General features: G+C 36.5%; 1 protein-coding gene across 27 annotated transcripts in view; it reads left to right on the forward strand.

The window, feature by feature from the left end:
- Positions 1-14,899, forward strand: part of FUT8 (fucosyltransferase 8) — a 298,682-nt gene that overhangs the window by 197,712 nt on the left and 86,071 nt on the right. For all 27 annotated transcript variants that reach the window (XM_026008400.2, XM_026008394.2, XM_072761721.1 and 24 more), the window contains one exon: positions 7,703-7,817. In XM_026008400.2, coding sequence (XP_025864185.2) covers positions 7,703-7,817 — 115 coding nt within the window. The remainder of the gene's footprint in view (positions 1-7,702; positions 7,818-14,899) is intronic.

Genomic DNA, 14,899 nt, shown 5'->3' on the forward strand with positions numbered 1-14,899 from the left:
ATATTCCCAGTAGGATTCTGATGGCAATTACTGTCTCATTAGTGAACAGTAAAAGAAAAATTGTTGTATTAACACAACCTACCACTGGGAAGAAGAAAAGAATTACCCCACAACCAAGAGATTTGTATATATTAACAGCATCCCCAATATTATACGGCTTTGAAATACTGTTTTGCTATTTTAAGTGAAATTACAAATAAAATCCATCAGTTTATTGGAATCATTTTAGCATTAATCTACAGAAGTAAGCATTAATCTCAAGGGGCATTCAGCAGTCCCTTTTAAAATTTTAGCCATATTTAGACCATTAGACCAATTGCTGATTAAGTCCATCCTTATTGCTTCTCTACCCTAAAGCTGATTCTGAGCATCATGATTCTGCTAATTGGAGCTGTATGCTTGTATGCTTTGCTTAATGCAGTTTTACAGGATAATGCAGATCTGAAGAGGATTTGAGTTGGGTAGACTATGTGGTATTTAAAGGACAATTTTGGCTATTAAATTCTTTGTGTTTAAAGTTTGAGTGATTAAATTACTTGAAAATTTAATCTTCAGGTCTTTTCTAAATTAAAATTATTATTTAAAGAATTATTTTGTGCATGTATTTTGTGACTGTATATAGAAATAGAAAAATATGTGCAAATATACAAATGAAAAAAGTGTGGAGCCCTAAAGTTGGTGTAAATCATTGTTAAATTTTTTGTAAGTTGAATTTTGTTTTAAATATATTATGATTCCTGACACTACCTTTTAGTATATGTTAAATAATAATATTTCACTGAAAAGAAAATGGAAAGGTACCCCAGTCAGTTTCTTTTGTTATCTTAGGCAGAAATTCTAAGGAACTTGGGATGCAACTTCACTGGGTAGTAATTTCACTTCAGGTAGCTGTATTAGAATCAATGATAAAATAATGAGCAAAGCACAGCCAGACATTGGAGAAATAACCCTAAAGTTATGAATGTATAAGTAGAGAGAATTTGTATGTATGCAGAATATGCCATCTTATAATTTTCAAGATTTTTAAGTGTAAGAATTAAAACAGACTTTTGTGTTTGCCTCTGGTGATTTTTACATTGCACAAAAATTCCCATTTCACTTTTTCATTTCCCCAAATGTAGTGTATAGGTTGTCTCTGGACTAAAAGTTTATATTCTCTAAGAAATCAGAGGGTGAGTCGATTAGTGTTTTTGTTCAGCTTTCCCTATGATCACTCTTGTCATCTTTTGGTTCAGAAAGACATCAGTTGGGTGCGTGGGTGGCTCAGTCAGTTGGGCATCTGCCTTCGGCTCAGGTCATGATCTCAGGGTTCTGGGATCCAGCCCTGGTGTCGGTGTCAGGCTCCCTACTCAGTCCCCTCTTCCTCTGCCATTGCCCTCTTATGCTCCATCTCACTCTCTCTCTCTCTCACTTTCTCAAATAAATAAATAAAATCCTTTTAAAAAATTTTTTAAAAGAAAGACATCAATGATAGGAACAAATTTAGAGGCTTTTGTTTCTTCAAAAGGGTTTTTTTCTTTCTTAGAACTTTGTTCTGATAGAAACATTGATCTTTGTCCTTTCTAAGTCAGTTTTATTGTGACATAATTTATATACTATAAAATATATGTATTTTAGTCTATAGTTCTATGAGTTTTCACAAATGCTTGCAGTTTTGTTACCAACACCACAATCAACATACAGAACATTGCTATTAACCCGTGAAGTTTCCTCATGCTCCTTTGTAGTCAGCACCTCCCCATCCCGTAGTCCTTGGCAGTCATTAGGTCTGTTTCCTATACCTATAATTTTGCCTTTTCCGGAATTCTATGTAAATGCAATCATTATATTGTGTAGCTTTGAGTGTGGCACAATGCATCTGAGATTCACTCATGTTGTTTTGTGTATTGGTAGTTCATTTCTTTTTATTGCTAAGTAATATCCTATTGTATGGATGTACCATAGGTAGTTTATCCATTCACCAATTGAAGAACATTTGAGTCGTTTATATGTTTTGGTGATTATGAATAAAGCCACTATAAACATTAACATACATGTTTTGGCAGAAAAATATTTTCATTTCTTTTGGATTAAATATCTGGAGCGGGATTTGTGGGTCATATATTGAGTGTCTCTTTAATTTACAAGACATGGCCAAACTAGATTTTCAAGTGATGATTTCATCCTAGCAATTGCATGTTACCATATGTCATAGTAATTCAGCCAAGTTTACCTGCTGCTTTTGACAACATTGATCAAGAATTGACTGTGGCTTCTTTGAACTAGCAAAAGGGAGATTAACAGTTTAGAGTAATTATTATTGTCATTGTGATTTTATTATTTGTGTAGCAGTACAGCTTCAGTGCTTGAATTTATAGCTATATATATTCATCCCTTAACCTCTGGGCATATCATGGGAAATTCTGTCTTATCATCATGTTAGGTTGACTATAGACATATTTAACTTAATCACTGTTGCTTTGGTTCTTTTTGCATTCCTTATATTGCTAGACACCAGGGTTTATGAAATAGTTCCTGGAGCTACTTCTTTCTGATTTTAGATTATAGCCATTATTATTAAACTTCAAACTGAAGGACAGGAGGGCATACAGGGTTGATGAACTCTTTCTCAATGAAGTTGTCTGAAACTATTGAGAAATAATCTGGTAAAGCAGCAATCTCATTGCCCTGGCCTGGTCTGTATCATCTCATTATCAGTAATATAAAAAACAGCTTTCATAAGACTGAGGTGAGATGTTTCCCAAATGATAAATAATACTTATGGCTAATTATGCTGATTGGCTGTTGGATACTGTGTATTGGGGTTATGTAGCAAGGGAAAGGACTTCAACTCAGGTAAGAGGTGCAATCTCTGGTTATAGAGAAGATTAGTAGGCTAATAGCTTATAGATTTCTTTGATCAGAACTGCTGATCATAGCTATTGTAGCACAATAGCTTGTGTTTTCACTATTTTTATAAGGTAAATGCTACTAGACTGTCTTTGAAAGGTCAAAGAATTGGTATTTCCACTCTTGAAAAGTTAAGTTTTGTGAACCTTCAAAGCTGTTCTTTGTTTTTTATTTCATGTACACAGAGAGAGAGGAAGGAATCAAGGAAGACCTTAAGTTCTTTGAGATGTGATTTGATTAAGACTTAAATTACACTGGAATGTAGATACTCATTCTTCAGTTGTTAATTTATTTGGACAAAGTGTTTTTGTCTGATTGTCTTTCTCCTAAGGAATCAGGCTTATTTTTAAGTGCTGTTAGAACACTCCTCCTAATATCCGTGGACAAGGGAACATTGACATATGAAGTTGTCCTTATTCTTCTTATCACTTAGTCTCTATCAACCAGATCATGATTCTCAGAAACACCCTCCCCTAAAATAAAATTTGCACTGGAAGGAGAATCTAAAGGTAGAAAAGGTGTCTCATCTAATGGCTCTGATTCTGCTTTGTCTGCCCCCAACCTTACATCTCCTTGAGTGTGGTTTCCAAACTCATGAATGATTTGACATTAAAAATAGGTAGGATTTCCTACATGTCAGTTACTGTGATAAAGGCTTTCCATTCATTGTCTTATTTTATCAGCGTAGTGATACTTTGAGGCAAGTATTATTATTTCTCATTTTATAAATAAATTTATATTCAGGCTTAGAGAAATTAGAGAGTTTATACAAGTAAGTAGTAGCTAAGCTATTTTACTCCAAAATACTTTTCCTTAATTGTTAAATTCTTTTTTATACATGGGGATATAAGTCTTTTATCATAGCATTGTGTTGATTAAATGTGGGAAAATATATAAAACACTTTCCACAGTGACTGAAACATTATAGATTCTAGTGGGTTCTAAGGAGACCTGCGTAAGGAAAGCCCCAAAAGAAGATATAAATAGAAAACTCTTAGATGCTGCAGGGCAAGCACAGATAAGGGGAAATTGTTATAGTGCTCAGTAGAAAGAATTTCAAGGTTTAGAACCTAAACATGAGGTTGGTAGGACATCACTCATCAAGTAGCATAATCATGGCCTTATGTGATAGTATGAATTATTTTTGTTCTTGCTCTTCTGGACTCCTCCCCACCCATGTGTGCTGTCAAAAAGAGATGGTCCTAAACTTCCTCCTTGAGACCAGGAAGGCAAAAGGAACATTGTCTCCCTATCTGTCTCCTGGTGACATTTTTATCCTTTGCACTGCTTATTTCTGCCCCAGGAGCAAATCATAGTAAAAGCAGCCTTGGACAAAGCCCAAGTAAGTTTTCTTGCCCGTGATCCAGATTTACTTATGGGTTAGACTCTGTGGTATAGCCTCTCTTAGTCACGTTTACTTTAACAAATGATGGATCCTTCACCTTGATATTTTCTTGAATTACGTCTGCTCTTTGCTCACCCTCAGAGGGGAATTTTTGTCTTTAACATTTCAAATCAGGTATAAACAAAATACTCTACTTGTGGTTCTTCATTGACATAGTTGAGACAGAGTGAAACATTTAAAAATGGTTTTATGGATATTAAAATATAGAACTAGGAAAATTAACTGAAAATACAAAAAACATAAATGTACCCCAGCTTTTGAAATAGAAGTTTGATACCTGTTGTAGCTGGCTTGCACTCAGAGTCACAGATTATATTCTAGTCTACTGGTTATCTTCAGGCATCTATACCCTACCTCAAGTGACTAGCACTAGTCTGCTGGTATTTTGCCTGGGTTTGTATTTCCCACGCTTTGACCTGGCCTCATACCAGACCTTAAGATTTACCACCTACCTCCCAAATTTCTTGATATCTATTCATAGTCTAAACCAAGACAGCCAGATTACCAGCTTTTGGAACACTTCTAGGAAATTTAATCTGAGTAGTCACTGAAAACTCATCATTTCTGTAGAATGACTTTTAGTCACCTTGTTTCCCAGAAATGATCCATAACTTTCTATTTGATTATTCTCAAGTCTTTGGATAAAAGATGATAAATTTTATGGGATGGTAACTTCTAAATATTATTGTATCAGCGAAGAATTAATTTAAATTTAAGATTGTAGGGCAGCCTGGGTGGCTCAGGGGTTTAGCACCGCCTTCAGCCCAGGGCGTGATCCTGGAGACCCAGGATGGAGTCCCACCACGAGATCCCTGCATGGAGCCTGCTTCTCCCTCTGCCTGTGTTTCTGCCCGGCCCCCCCCCCCCTCTATCATGAATAAATAAATAAATAAATCTTTTTTTTAAAAAAGTTGAGGCTTACAACAGGTTTTGAGATCACTCATATTTGATAGGCAGAAAAAAGCAAATAACCATATTTGAATATGATGAAACCTATGAGGTATAAAAAATAATCATCATGATGAGAGTGATGGGGCAGAGGCTTATAAAACTGAGAAACTGGATGCCTAATCCATTAAGCATCTGACTCTTGGTTTTGCCTTAGGTCATGATCTCATGGATCCTGAGATTGAGCTCTCTGTGGGCTCTACCCTCAGCAGGGAGTCTGCTTGAGGATTCTCTCCTTTTCCCCTCCCCCCTGCTCACACATCTGCACACACTATCTCTCAAATAAATTTAAAAAAAAAAAAATATATATATATATATATATAAACCCTGAGGGCAGCCCCGGTGGCACAGCGGTTTAGCACCGCTTGCAGCCCACGGCATGATCCTGGAGACCCTGGATCGAGTCCCACATCAGGCTCTCTGCATGATGCCTGCTTCTCCCTCTGCCTATGTCTCTGCCTCTCTCTCTCTGTCTCTATGAATAAATAAATAAAATCTTTTAAAAAAAAAATAAAAAATAAAATAAATAAATAAACCCTGAGAAACTAATTTAAATAAACTTCCAGCGGAGCCCTGTAGCACCATTATAGTCTAAGACTTCTCATGTGTTTCCATGATCAACTCACACAATTTCTTATGGGTAGTGACATTTCTCCTAATAAAAGTAAAACTTTAGGGATCCCTGGGTGGCTCAGTGGTTTAGCGCCTGCCTTCAGCCCAGGGCGTGATCCTGGAGTCCCGGGGTCGAGTCCCACGTCGGGCTTTCTGCATGGACCCTGCTTCTCCCTCTGCCTGTGTCTCTGCCTCTCTCTCTCTCTCTGTGTCTCTCAGGAATAAATAAATAAAATCTTTTTTTAAAAAATGTAAAACTTTATAAAAATACTGTAGGCTACCTAAAAATCCATAGGGGCCTCAGTTTTATAATCTGAAAAATCTTACAAGTTGAACCTCTATCCATTGTGTAAGACTATAAGTTAATTTCTCTTTTATTTTTAAGATTTTATTTATTTATTCATGAAAGACACAGAGAGGCAGAGACATAGGCAGAGGGAGAAGCAGGCTCCATGTGTGACTCAGTCCCAGGACTCCAGGATCACAAACTGAGCCAAAGGCAGATGCTCAACCAGTAAGCCACCCAGGCATCCCTTTAAATAATTTTCTATGATAGTAAATAAGACTTTAGTTTTTCCTGTGTGGTGTTATTGGTTTTTTATTAAATGGTTTAGCAACTAGTTAAGAGCCAGGAATAACAGAGAATTAAGACTATGCCATGTACTCCTAGGTAAATCACAATTTTTAAAGGCTAGCTTCATTATCTCCCAAATGAGTTCTCACTGATCAAACCTCTTCTTAAGAGTCCTGTAAGGCACTGGGTATTGGATCATTTTTCTGACTGGCCGTCAGTACCATGTCACCCACACCCAATAGTCACTTTCTCTTAGTTGTAGAACTATTCATAGGCACTCTTCATATACAAGGTAAAAGCTCTAAAACAACTCTGAGGCATTGTAGTGTAAATAGCAATGCCTAGTCTTTTCAGCTTTCTGCAACAAAAATACCAAAGATTGTGTAGTTTATAAACAACAGAAACTTACTTCTCATAGTTCTGGAGCCAGGAAGTCCAACATCTAGTCCATATTTGGTATCTGGTAAGGACCTGCTTTCTTGTTCATGGACAGCACTTTCTCACTGTGTCCTCACATGGCGGAAGGGGTTTAGGGAGTTCTGTGGAGTCTTTTATAAGAGCACTAATCCCATTCATAAGGGTTCCGCCCTCATGACCTAAGTACCTCCCAAAGGTCCAAATTTGGCCCGTAGCTTGTTTTTATGAATAAAGTTTTATTGGAAAACAGACACATACATTCATTTACATATTGTCTATGGCAGCTTTCCTGCTACAAAAGCAACAGAGGCCCACAAAGCCTGAAATATGTACTATCTGGTTCTTTACAGAAAAATGTTTGCTGAACCTTGGTTTGGACCATTGTTTAAGACTTATGTCAGAACTTTCCTCTATCTTTTATTCCAACCACTCAGAGTGTTTATGTATGAAGAGATCATTTAAGTGGGGAAAGGAAATGACAGAGAGAACAAAAATGTAGTATTCAAATACTGGCACCAACTTATTTCTCTCCCTTATATTAATTTACCTATTTCTTTGCTATGGGTTTCCATTTCCCCCAATGTCTGTGGCACTTTGCATTGGGAAATAAATGCAGCTGACTGGCATGGGAAAAACCAGCATGTTTTTCTCAACAATGGAAATTTACTGAAGGAATGAATCTTGGATGTTAGGAACTAATTGTTGAATTTCACAGTCTTAATAGAAAATAAAGGAAGAGAACCAGCATCAGTGTGAGCACCAATCTTTATGAAGAATTTGGTTCTCTTCTTATGACTCTGTGTAATCCTATGATGAAGTACAAATAAGTTAGACCTCCAAATGTTGTTTGTCTATAGGTCTATAATGACGGATCTATACTACCTCAGTCAAACAGATGGAGCAGGTGATTGGCGGGAAAAAGAGGCCAAAGATCTGACAGACCTGGTCCAGCGGAGAATAGCATACCTTCAGGTAAGAAAATTAGGTAAAGAAGTAAACCTGAGTGAGAAAAGAAGGAAAATCATATAAGCATATAAGAGATGCTGTTGGTTTTTAGTCTTTCTAGCCCTTGTTTTTTTAAAGTATTTACTCACTTTACGTATTTATTCAGAAAGATGCTATGTTATATCTCCAGTACAATACAAAGATGGCTAAAACAAAGTCCCTGCCTTAAAGGAGCTACTGCTTACACATACACACACACACACACACACACTACCATGCAAAGTAGAAAGTGGTATTTTATGTGCGACATACAGGTGAAATGTTCATTGGAGGAAGAAGATGTCAGGGATAGCTTTGTGGAAAAGCTATTTGAGTTGAGCTGAAAAGGATGATTAGGTAGGATTTAGACACATAGAAATGGAAAAGAGTATACTAGCTGGAGCATATGATATGAATAATAGTCCATAGCCGGGAAAGTGCAGGACAGGAACCCATTGAGTAATGGAATATTTTAATTTGTTGGAGTTTTGGGTTGTATGAATAGGTGGGGTATAAAATAAGCTGGAAAAGGTAGGTTTGGGAGCCAAATTGCAGGGTTCTTTGGGTGCTGGTTAAGTTTTATGTTGCATAAGCAGCAAGTGGTTGCTGAGAGAATTTGTTGCATAAACATCATTTTAACAATATACAGCCTCAAGTCCTAGGCCCTTTTAAATGTATTCTCTTCATTTTTTGTGTTTTCTTCTAACTCTTATTAATATGCATACCCAATCTTAACTATTTCTAATAACAGAAGTGGTTTACTTTTTAAATTTTGGATTTTTGCTTAATATGCTTTTCTCCATTTTGGAATTACAACCCACTTTTGAAAGATTTTTACATCTAAGAGTGGCATGATGAGGGTGTTGCTATTAATTTGAAAGTATTATTTTGGCTGAACTAGAATAGTATAGGAAGAGACTAGAGGCAAGGAGACCATTTAGGAGGTGAGGACCACCCTGCAGATGAGAAATATGGAGGTATGTGGCAGTTTGCATTGGAAATGAAGAGACAAAATTGAGAGAGACTGGGAAGGTATAATTGATAGGCCCTTCCAAGTGGCTGAGAGAGCTGAAGTGACTGGGATGATGGGCGCATTGTTATCTGACAGGGAACTTAAAGAATAGTCTTGGGGTAAACAATGAATTAGTAAGTAACTTCAAAATGCTTGAAGTTGGAACCATGCCCATCCATTTCTAATACTATGGATGGTATACTTTCTGTGTACAGTCACTCTGCTTTCCTTCTAAGGTTGAAGTGCCTTGTAAAAGCAAAATAATAGCCAGTGACCTAATTCTCTATATTTCAAGGTGCACGTTTTCCTACACTTACATAGGAAAAAAATAGAAAATCAAGTGTTTAAAGAGATCATTAAAAACCAAAATGATCTTGGCATGCTGTCTTGGTCTCATACTCCCATGACCATTTATCAGGGGTGTCTGCAGAATGAGAAACACTTGCCTCCTGTAGGGAAGAGGTAATTATCTCCTATCAACCAGAACTTCATTCAATGAACTATAAACAGCTGGTGGTGCAGAACTATCATCCTCATTTAAAATGGAAATAACTATAGTTTCTGAGTTTCTTCCATTTCCACATATTCATTAGATTTTATTCAACAAAAGTTATATTTAAACTATGATTTGGTCATAGTTCAGCTCTGCATACTGTAACAAGTACCTGCCACCTGCTTTAGTTTATTTTTTCTCCTTGGCCAAGTGCTTTTACTTGTAGTGCAAATCTGATCCTCTATGTGCTGATTTCTGTGGTTCTATATTAGAGAATTTCACTAGTAAATCATGCTAATGATTTAAACCCATGTTGGCTTTATTAATCTTTTAGAGTAGAGCAAAACAGCATTTCAGTTGGACCTTACTTTCACTTTCAAATATTGCCATTTAACAGATGCTTACTTTCATGCTTTTCTTCAAGGAGATGAGGAAAATCTCAGTAGGAAAAAACATATTTCAGAAAAATAGTTTTCTTTAATTATTTAATGTATTCATGATCATTTTTTCCATCTAGTCCAAAAGCTCTTTGAATTCAGGAACTATATTTTTAACATATTATTTGTTAGAGATTAACAATGCCAGTCACTTGCACTTTCCCTTCTTTGGCTACAGGTAAATAAGAGTCCTTTCTCCCACTCCAACAAAATTAAGCACTTGTGTTAGTAAAGAATGCTTTCTCTGACTGGAACTTTTATTCCCAGTTTAGAAAAGCACAGCAGCTACTTTAAAAAGAATTATTTGACTGGTTCAACTAAATGAATTAGAGCGTTTAATCAGATGAGGTCAGCTATTTTTACATATTTTTTAAGTGATTACATTTTTTTCTTGTTATAACTTTTCTTGGTATTCAAATGTACTGGTGTTCCCAAACCATTGCTTTAAGTGAAATACTATTGTAAAAAGGCTATTTAAGCAACTTAAATCCCAAAAGACATCAACAGGCTTAGAAACCGAGTACTATACTAGAAAATAAATATGTAAAGGAGGATAATAGCTTCTTGGTCTTTTGGCTAGAATCAAGTGTAAAGGAGGATAAAGAAAAAAATCTTTGACCTTGGGCAGCCCAGCTGGCTTAGCGGTTTAGCGCCGCCTTTGGCCTAGGGCGTGATCCTGGAGATCCGGGATCGAGTCCCGCATCGATCCCACCTCCGGCTCCCTGCATGGAGCCTCCTTCTCCCTCTGCCTGTGTCTCTGCCTCTCTCTCTCTCTCTCTCTTTGTGTCTCTCATGAATATATAAATAAAATATTTTTTAAAAAACCTTGACCTTTGATACCTGTATTCTACATAAAAATAAGTAGTTTACATAACTTAATGGAGAATTTACAAGATTCTTTTTATTTGGCCTATCAGGCAGCAGTTATATAAAGAATGATAATAATTTATAGCTAACAAGGAAATAATAGGGAAAAGGTACAATAAGAGAGGGGATCCCTGGGTGGCTCAGTGGTTTAGCACCTGCCTTCAGCCCAGGGCGTGATCCTGGAGTCCCAGGATCTAGTCCCAGGTCGAGTCCCACGTCGGGCGCCCTGCATGGAGCCTGCTTCTCCCTCTGCCTATGTCTGTGCCTCTCTCTGTCTCTCCTGAATAAATAAAAAATCTTAAAAAAAAAAAAAGGTGCAATAAAAGAAAATGTTTTTAATAGTTCAAATCTGTTTGGGAGATTTTAGTCATACCTTATTGTATTCCTAATAAATAATTCAAATGATTTTGTAATTTACTTCAGTGATTGGTCCGGACAGTTGAAATCATTTTAAGCTTTACTAGATTTTTACTCATTTTGATGAAATTTAGTATCAGTTCTCATTATTACTAGTAAGCATTATTTATTTTATTTTTATTTAAATTTGCCAACATGAAGTATAACACCCAGTGCTCATCTCGTCAATGCCCTCCTTAATGTCTGTCACCAGTTACCCTATTCCCCCATCCACCTCCTCCATCCATATATATGTGTATACATACCACATCTTCTTTATCCATTCATCTGTTGAAGGACATCATGGCTCCTTCCACAGTTTGTCTGTTGTGGACATTGCTGCTATGAACATTGGGGTGCAGGTGTCCCATCATTTCATGACATCTGTATCTTTGGGGTAAATACCCAGTAGTGCAATTGCTGGTTCATAGGGTAGCTCTATTTTTAACTTCTTGAGGAACCTCCACACTGTTTTCCAGAGTGCCTGTAGCAGCTTGCACTCCCACCAACAGTGCATGAGGGTTCCCCTTGCTCCACATCTCCAACATCAGCAACATTTGTTGTTTCCTGTCTTGTTAATTTTAGCCATTCTCGCCAATGTAAAGTGGTATCTCATGGTGGTTTTGATTTGTATTTCCGTGATGCCAAGTGATGTGGAGCATTTTTTCATATGCTTGTTGGCCATGGGTAGGTCTTCTTTAGAGAAATGTCTGTTGATGTCTTCTGCCCATTGCTTGACTAGATTGTTTGTTTTTTGGGTGTTGAGTTTGATAAGTTCTTTATAGATCTTGGATACTAGCTCCTTATCTGATATGTCATCTGCAAATATCTTCTCCCATTCTGTAGGTTGTCTTTTAGTTGTATTGACTGGTTTCTTTGCTGTGCAGAAGCTTTTTATCTTGATGAAGTCCCAGTAGTTAATTATTGCTTTTGTTTCCCTTGCCTTCATAGATGTGTCTTGCAAGAAGTTGCTGTGGCCTACTTCAACAAGGCTGCTGCTTGTGTTCTCCTTTGTGATTTTGATGGATCCTTGTCTCACATTTAGATCTTTCAACCATTTTGAGTTTATCTTTGTGTATGGTGTGAGAGAATAGTCCAGTTTCACTCTTCTGCATGTGGCTGTCCAATTTTCCCAACACCAGTTGTTGAAGAGACTGTCTTTTTTTCCATTGGATATTCTTTCCTGTTTTGTTGAAGATGAGTTGACCATAGAGTTGAGGCTCCATTTCTGAGTTCTCTATTCTGTTCCATTGATCTGTGTGTCTGTTTTTGTGCCAATACCATACTGTCTTGATGATCACAGCTTTGTAATACAACTTGAAGTCAGGCATTGTGATGCCTCCAGCTTGGGTTTTCTTTTTCAACACTCCTCTGGCTCTTTGGGGTCTTTTCTGGTTCCATACAAATCTTAGGATTATTTATTCCAACTCTGTGAAGAAAGACCATGGTATTTTGATAGGGATTGCAGTGAACGTATAAATTGCTCTGGGTAGCATGGACATTTTCACAATATTTATTCTTCCAGTCCATGAGCATGCAATGTTCTTCCATCTCTTTATATCTTCCTGAATTTCTTTCATAAGTGTTCTATAGTTTTTAGAGTACAGATCCTTTACCTCTTTGGTTAGGTTTATTCCTAGGTGTCTTATGGTTTTGGGTGCAATTGTAAAATTTTCTAAACTCTGATTTATTTAAAGTGTAATACAAAACCTGGTCAAAGAAAACAACCTGCATTAAGCCTTTATCTTAATCAATAATAGGTTTCAGTTTAAATCTAAGCCTTTTTGCCATTCCAACCCATTGACATTCATTATGTCTCATGAAAATGCTGCTTGACTTAGTCACGTAGTTCAGTCAAGTTTAGTCTCCATTTTAGATTTTCATTCATTAATTTTATATCTTGGTTATACTTATGGCAACTAGACTTCATTGGGACAAAGTTCTACGGTTGTCTTAGTTAAAATTATTTTCTCTTTAGAGCTGAAGGGCTTATGGTGTAGTATAAAAAGACTAAACTGACTAAAAATTATAATAATCTTATTGAGCAACCTTGAATATGCTGTTAGGCTCTAGTAGAATGGAGCAAGTAATTCTCTTAAGGTGTTTGTCTTCTATATGTTTACCTAAAATGTTCTTTATCCATAAAGTAACCATGTAATATTGGGTTGGTTTAAGTACCATTTTGTGGTGGTCTTTACAAGTGTGCTGTGTAATGATAACAAATTGAGAAAGTGCTGTTTTTTATATTTTGAAATCTAGTTTCTGATATCAATTCCAGGCTCATTTTAAAAACTATACATTGCTGATACTGTCATTATGAGTCTACATTTTGCCATAATATAAGTCATTTTTCTAGACTTTTGAATGACATGGAAGAGATTCTATTTTTATTACTGTTATTAGAATTTACTTTGTGGCTTCTAATTAGCTCATATTAAATTCTAGTCTGGTTATATTAAACACGCTGAATGATAGAGATCACAACGCCTTTGTTTCTTAACTTGTTTGAAACATTTTGAATTCACAGTGGTGAGAGCTACTAGTTATGGCATATGGCTTATGGCAAAATGCGTTTCCCAGTTTAACTTGAAATTGCCTGTCTTCTGGTTCAGGATGATTTTTTTTTCTACCTAGACCCAAAGTTGACTATTTAAGTAATATTGAGCCCATTTTCAGTGGAATCTAAGTAAAGCTATAAAAAGTAACAATAGTAAAAGATGTCCTTTTTTTTAGGGATTTGTTTGTTTATGTTGTGAATAGGACTTTTACTGGAAATCAGTAGGGTGATAATTTTCCTTTTTCTCATAGAATAGTAAAAGATGTGCAAATAGAAAACAAGTATTCTACTTCTTAAATGGCGATAGACGTTTGTTTTTTCCATTCAAATATAACAGACTGGCTAGAGAAATAGTCATTTCTCTTTTCCTGTATGGATTCCAGCAACTGTAGATGGTCTATAAAATGGAATGTGGCCAGGTCATACTAGGAATGCATTGTTGGGGCTATTAAACATGTATTTCAGATTTTGAAGAAACTCTAACTCCCAACACAAAATGTAGACACATTTGTCTTTGACAAAACATATTCTTTAAAATAGATTTAATGCGGGGCACCGGGTGGCTCAGTGGTTAAGTGTCTGCCTTTGGCCCAGGGCGTGATCCCGGGGTCCTGGGATCAAGTCCAACATCAGACTCCCCCCAGGGAGCCTGCTTCTCCCTCTGCTTATATCTCTGCTTCTCTCTGTGTGTCTCTCATGAATAAATAAATAGAAATATAAAATAACATAAATAAAATAGATTTAAGGTGAGGGGCCCTGGTGGCTCAGTTGGTTAAGCATCTGCCTTCAGCTCAGGTCATGTTCCCAGGGTCCTGGGATCGAGCCCTGCATCGGGCTCCCTGCTCTTCCCTTGGCTATTATCCCTGCTTGTGCTCTTCCCTTTCTCTCTCTCTCTCTCTCTCTCAAATAAATAAAATAAATGAAGTTAGAATATAACTATAAATTTTATTTGTCTGCTGGTGTACTGATCATGAGATCAAACCCATCATCAGGTATTCTCAGAGTTGTAAAATGTGTTCTACTGAGTGACTCAGGCAACACTTGTATTTCTGACCAACAAGGATGAAAACTAAAAATAAAGTCAGAGGTACTAATATTTATAACTCATTAGGCAAAGTCATTAGCTTAGCTGTATTAAGATGTTAATTAAATATATAAAACAACTGGAGTAGGTAGAAACTTTCACAACCTTTCCTTGTTTGAAAGAAATTATTAGTTTTAAAGAGATCAAATGGAGAAAAGTAAACAGTTTCTTAGATCTAAGACTTAAGAATATACTGAGATGGAGAATATCTTTCCCAAGAACAA

Source organism: Vulpes vulpes, chromosome 6 (genome assembly GCF_048418805.1).
Source record: "Vulpes vulpes isolate BD-2025 chromosome 6, VulVul3, whole genome shotgun sequence".
NCBI classification, from domain to species: Eukaryota; Metazoa; Chordata; class Mammalia; order Carnivora; family Canidae; genus Vulpes; species Vulpes vulpes.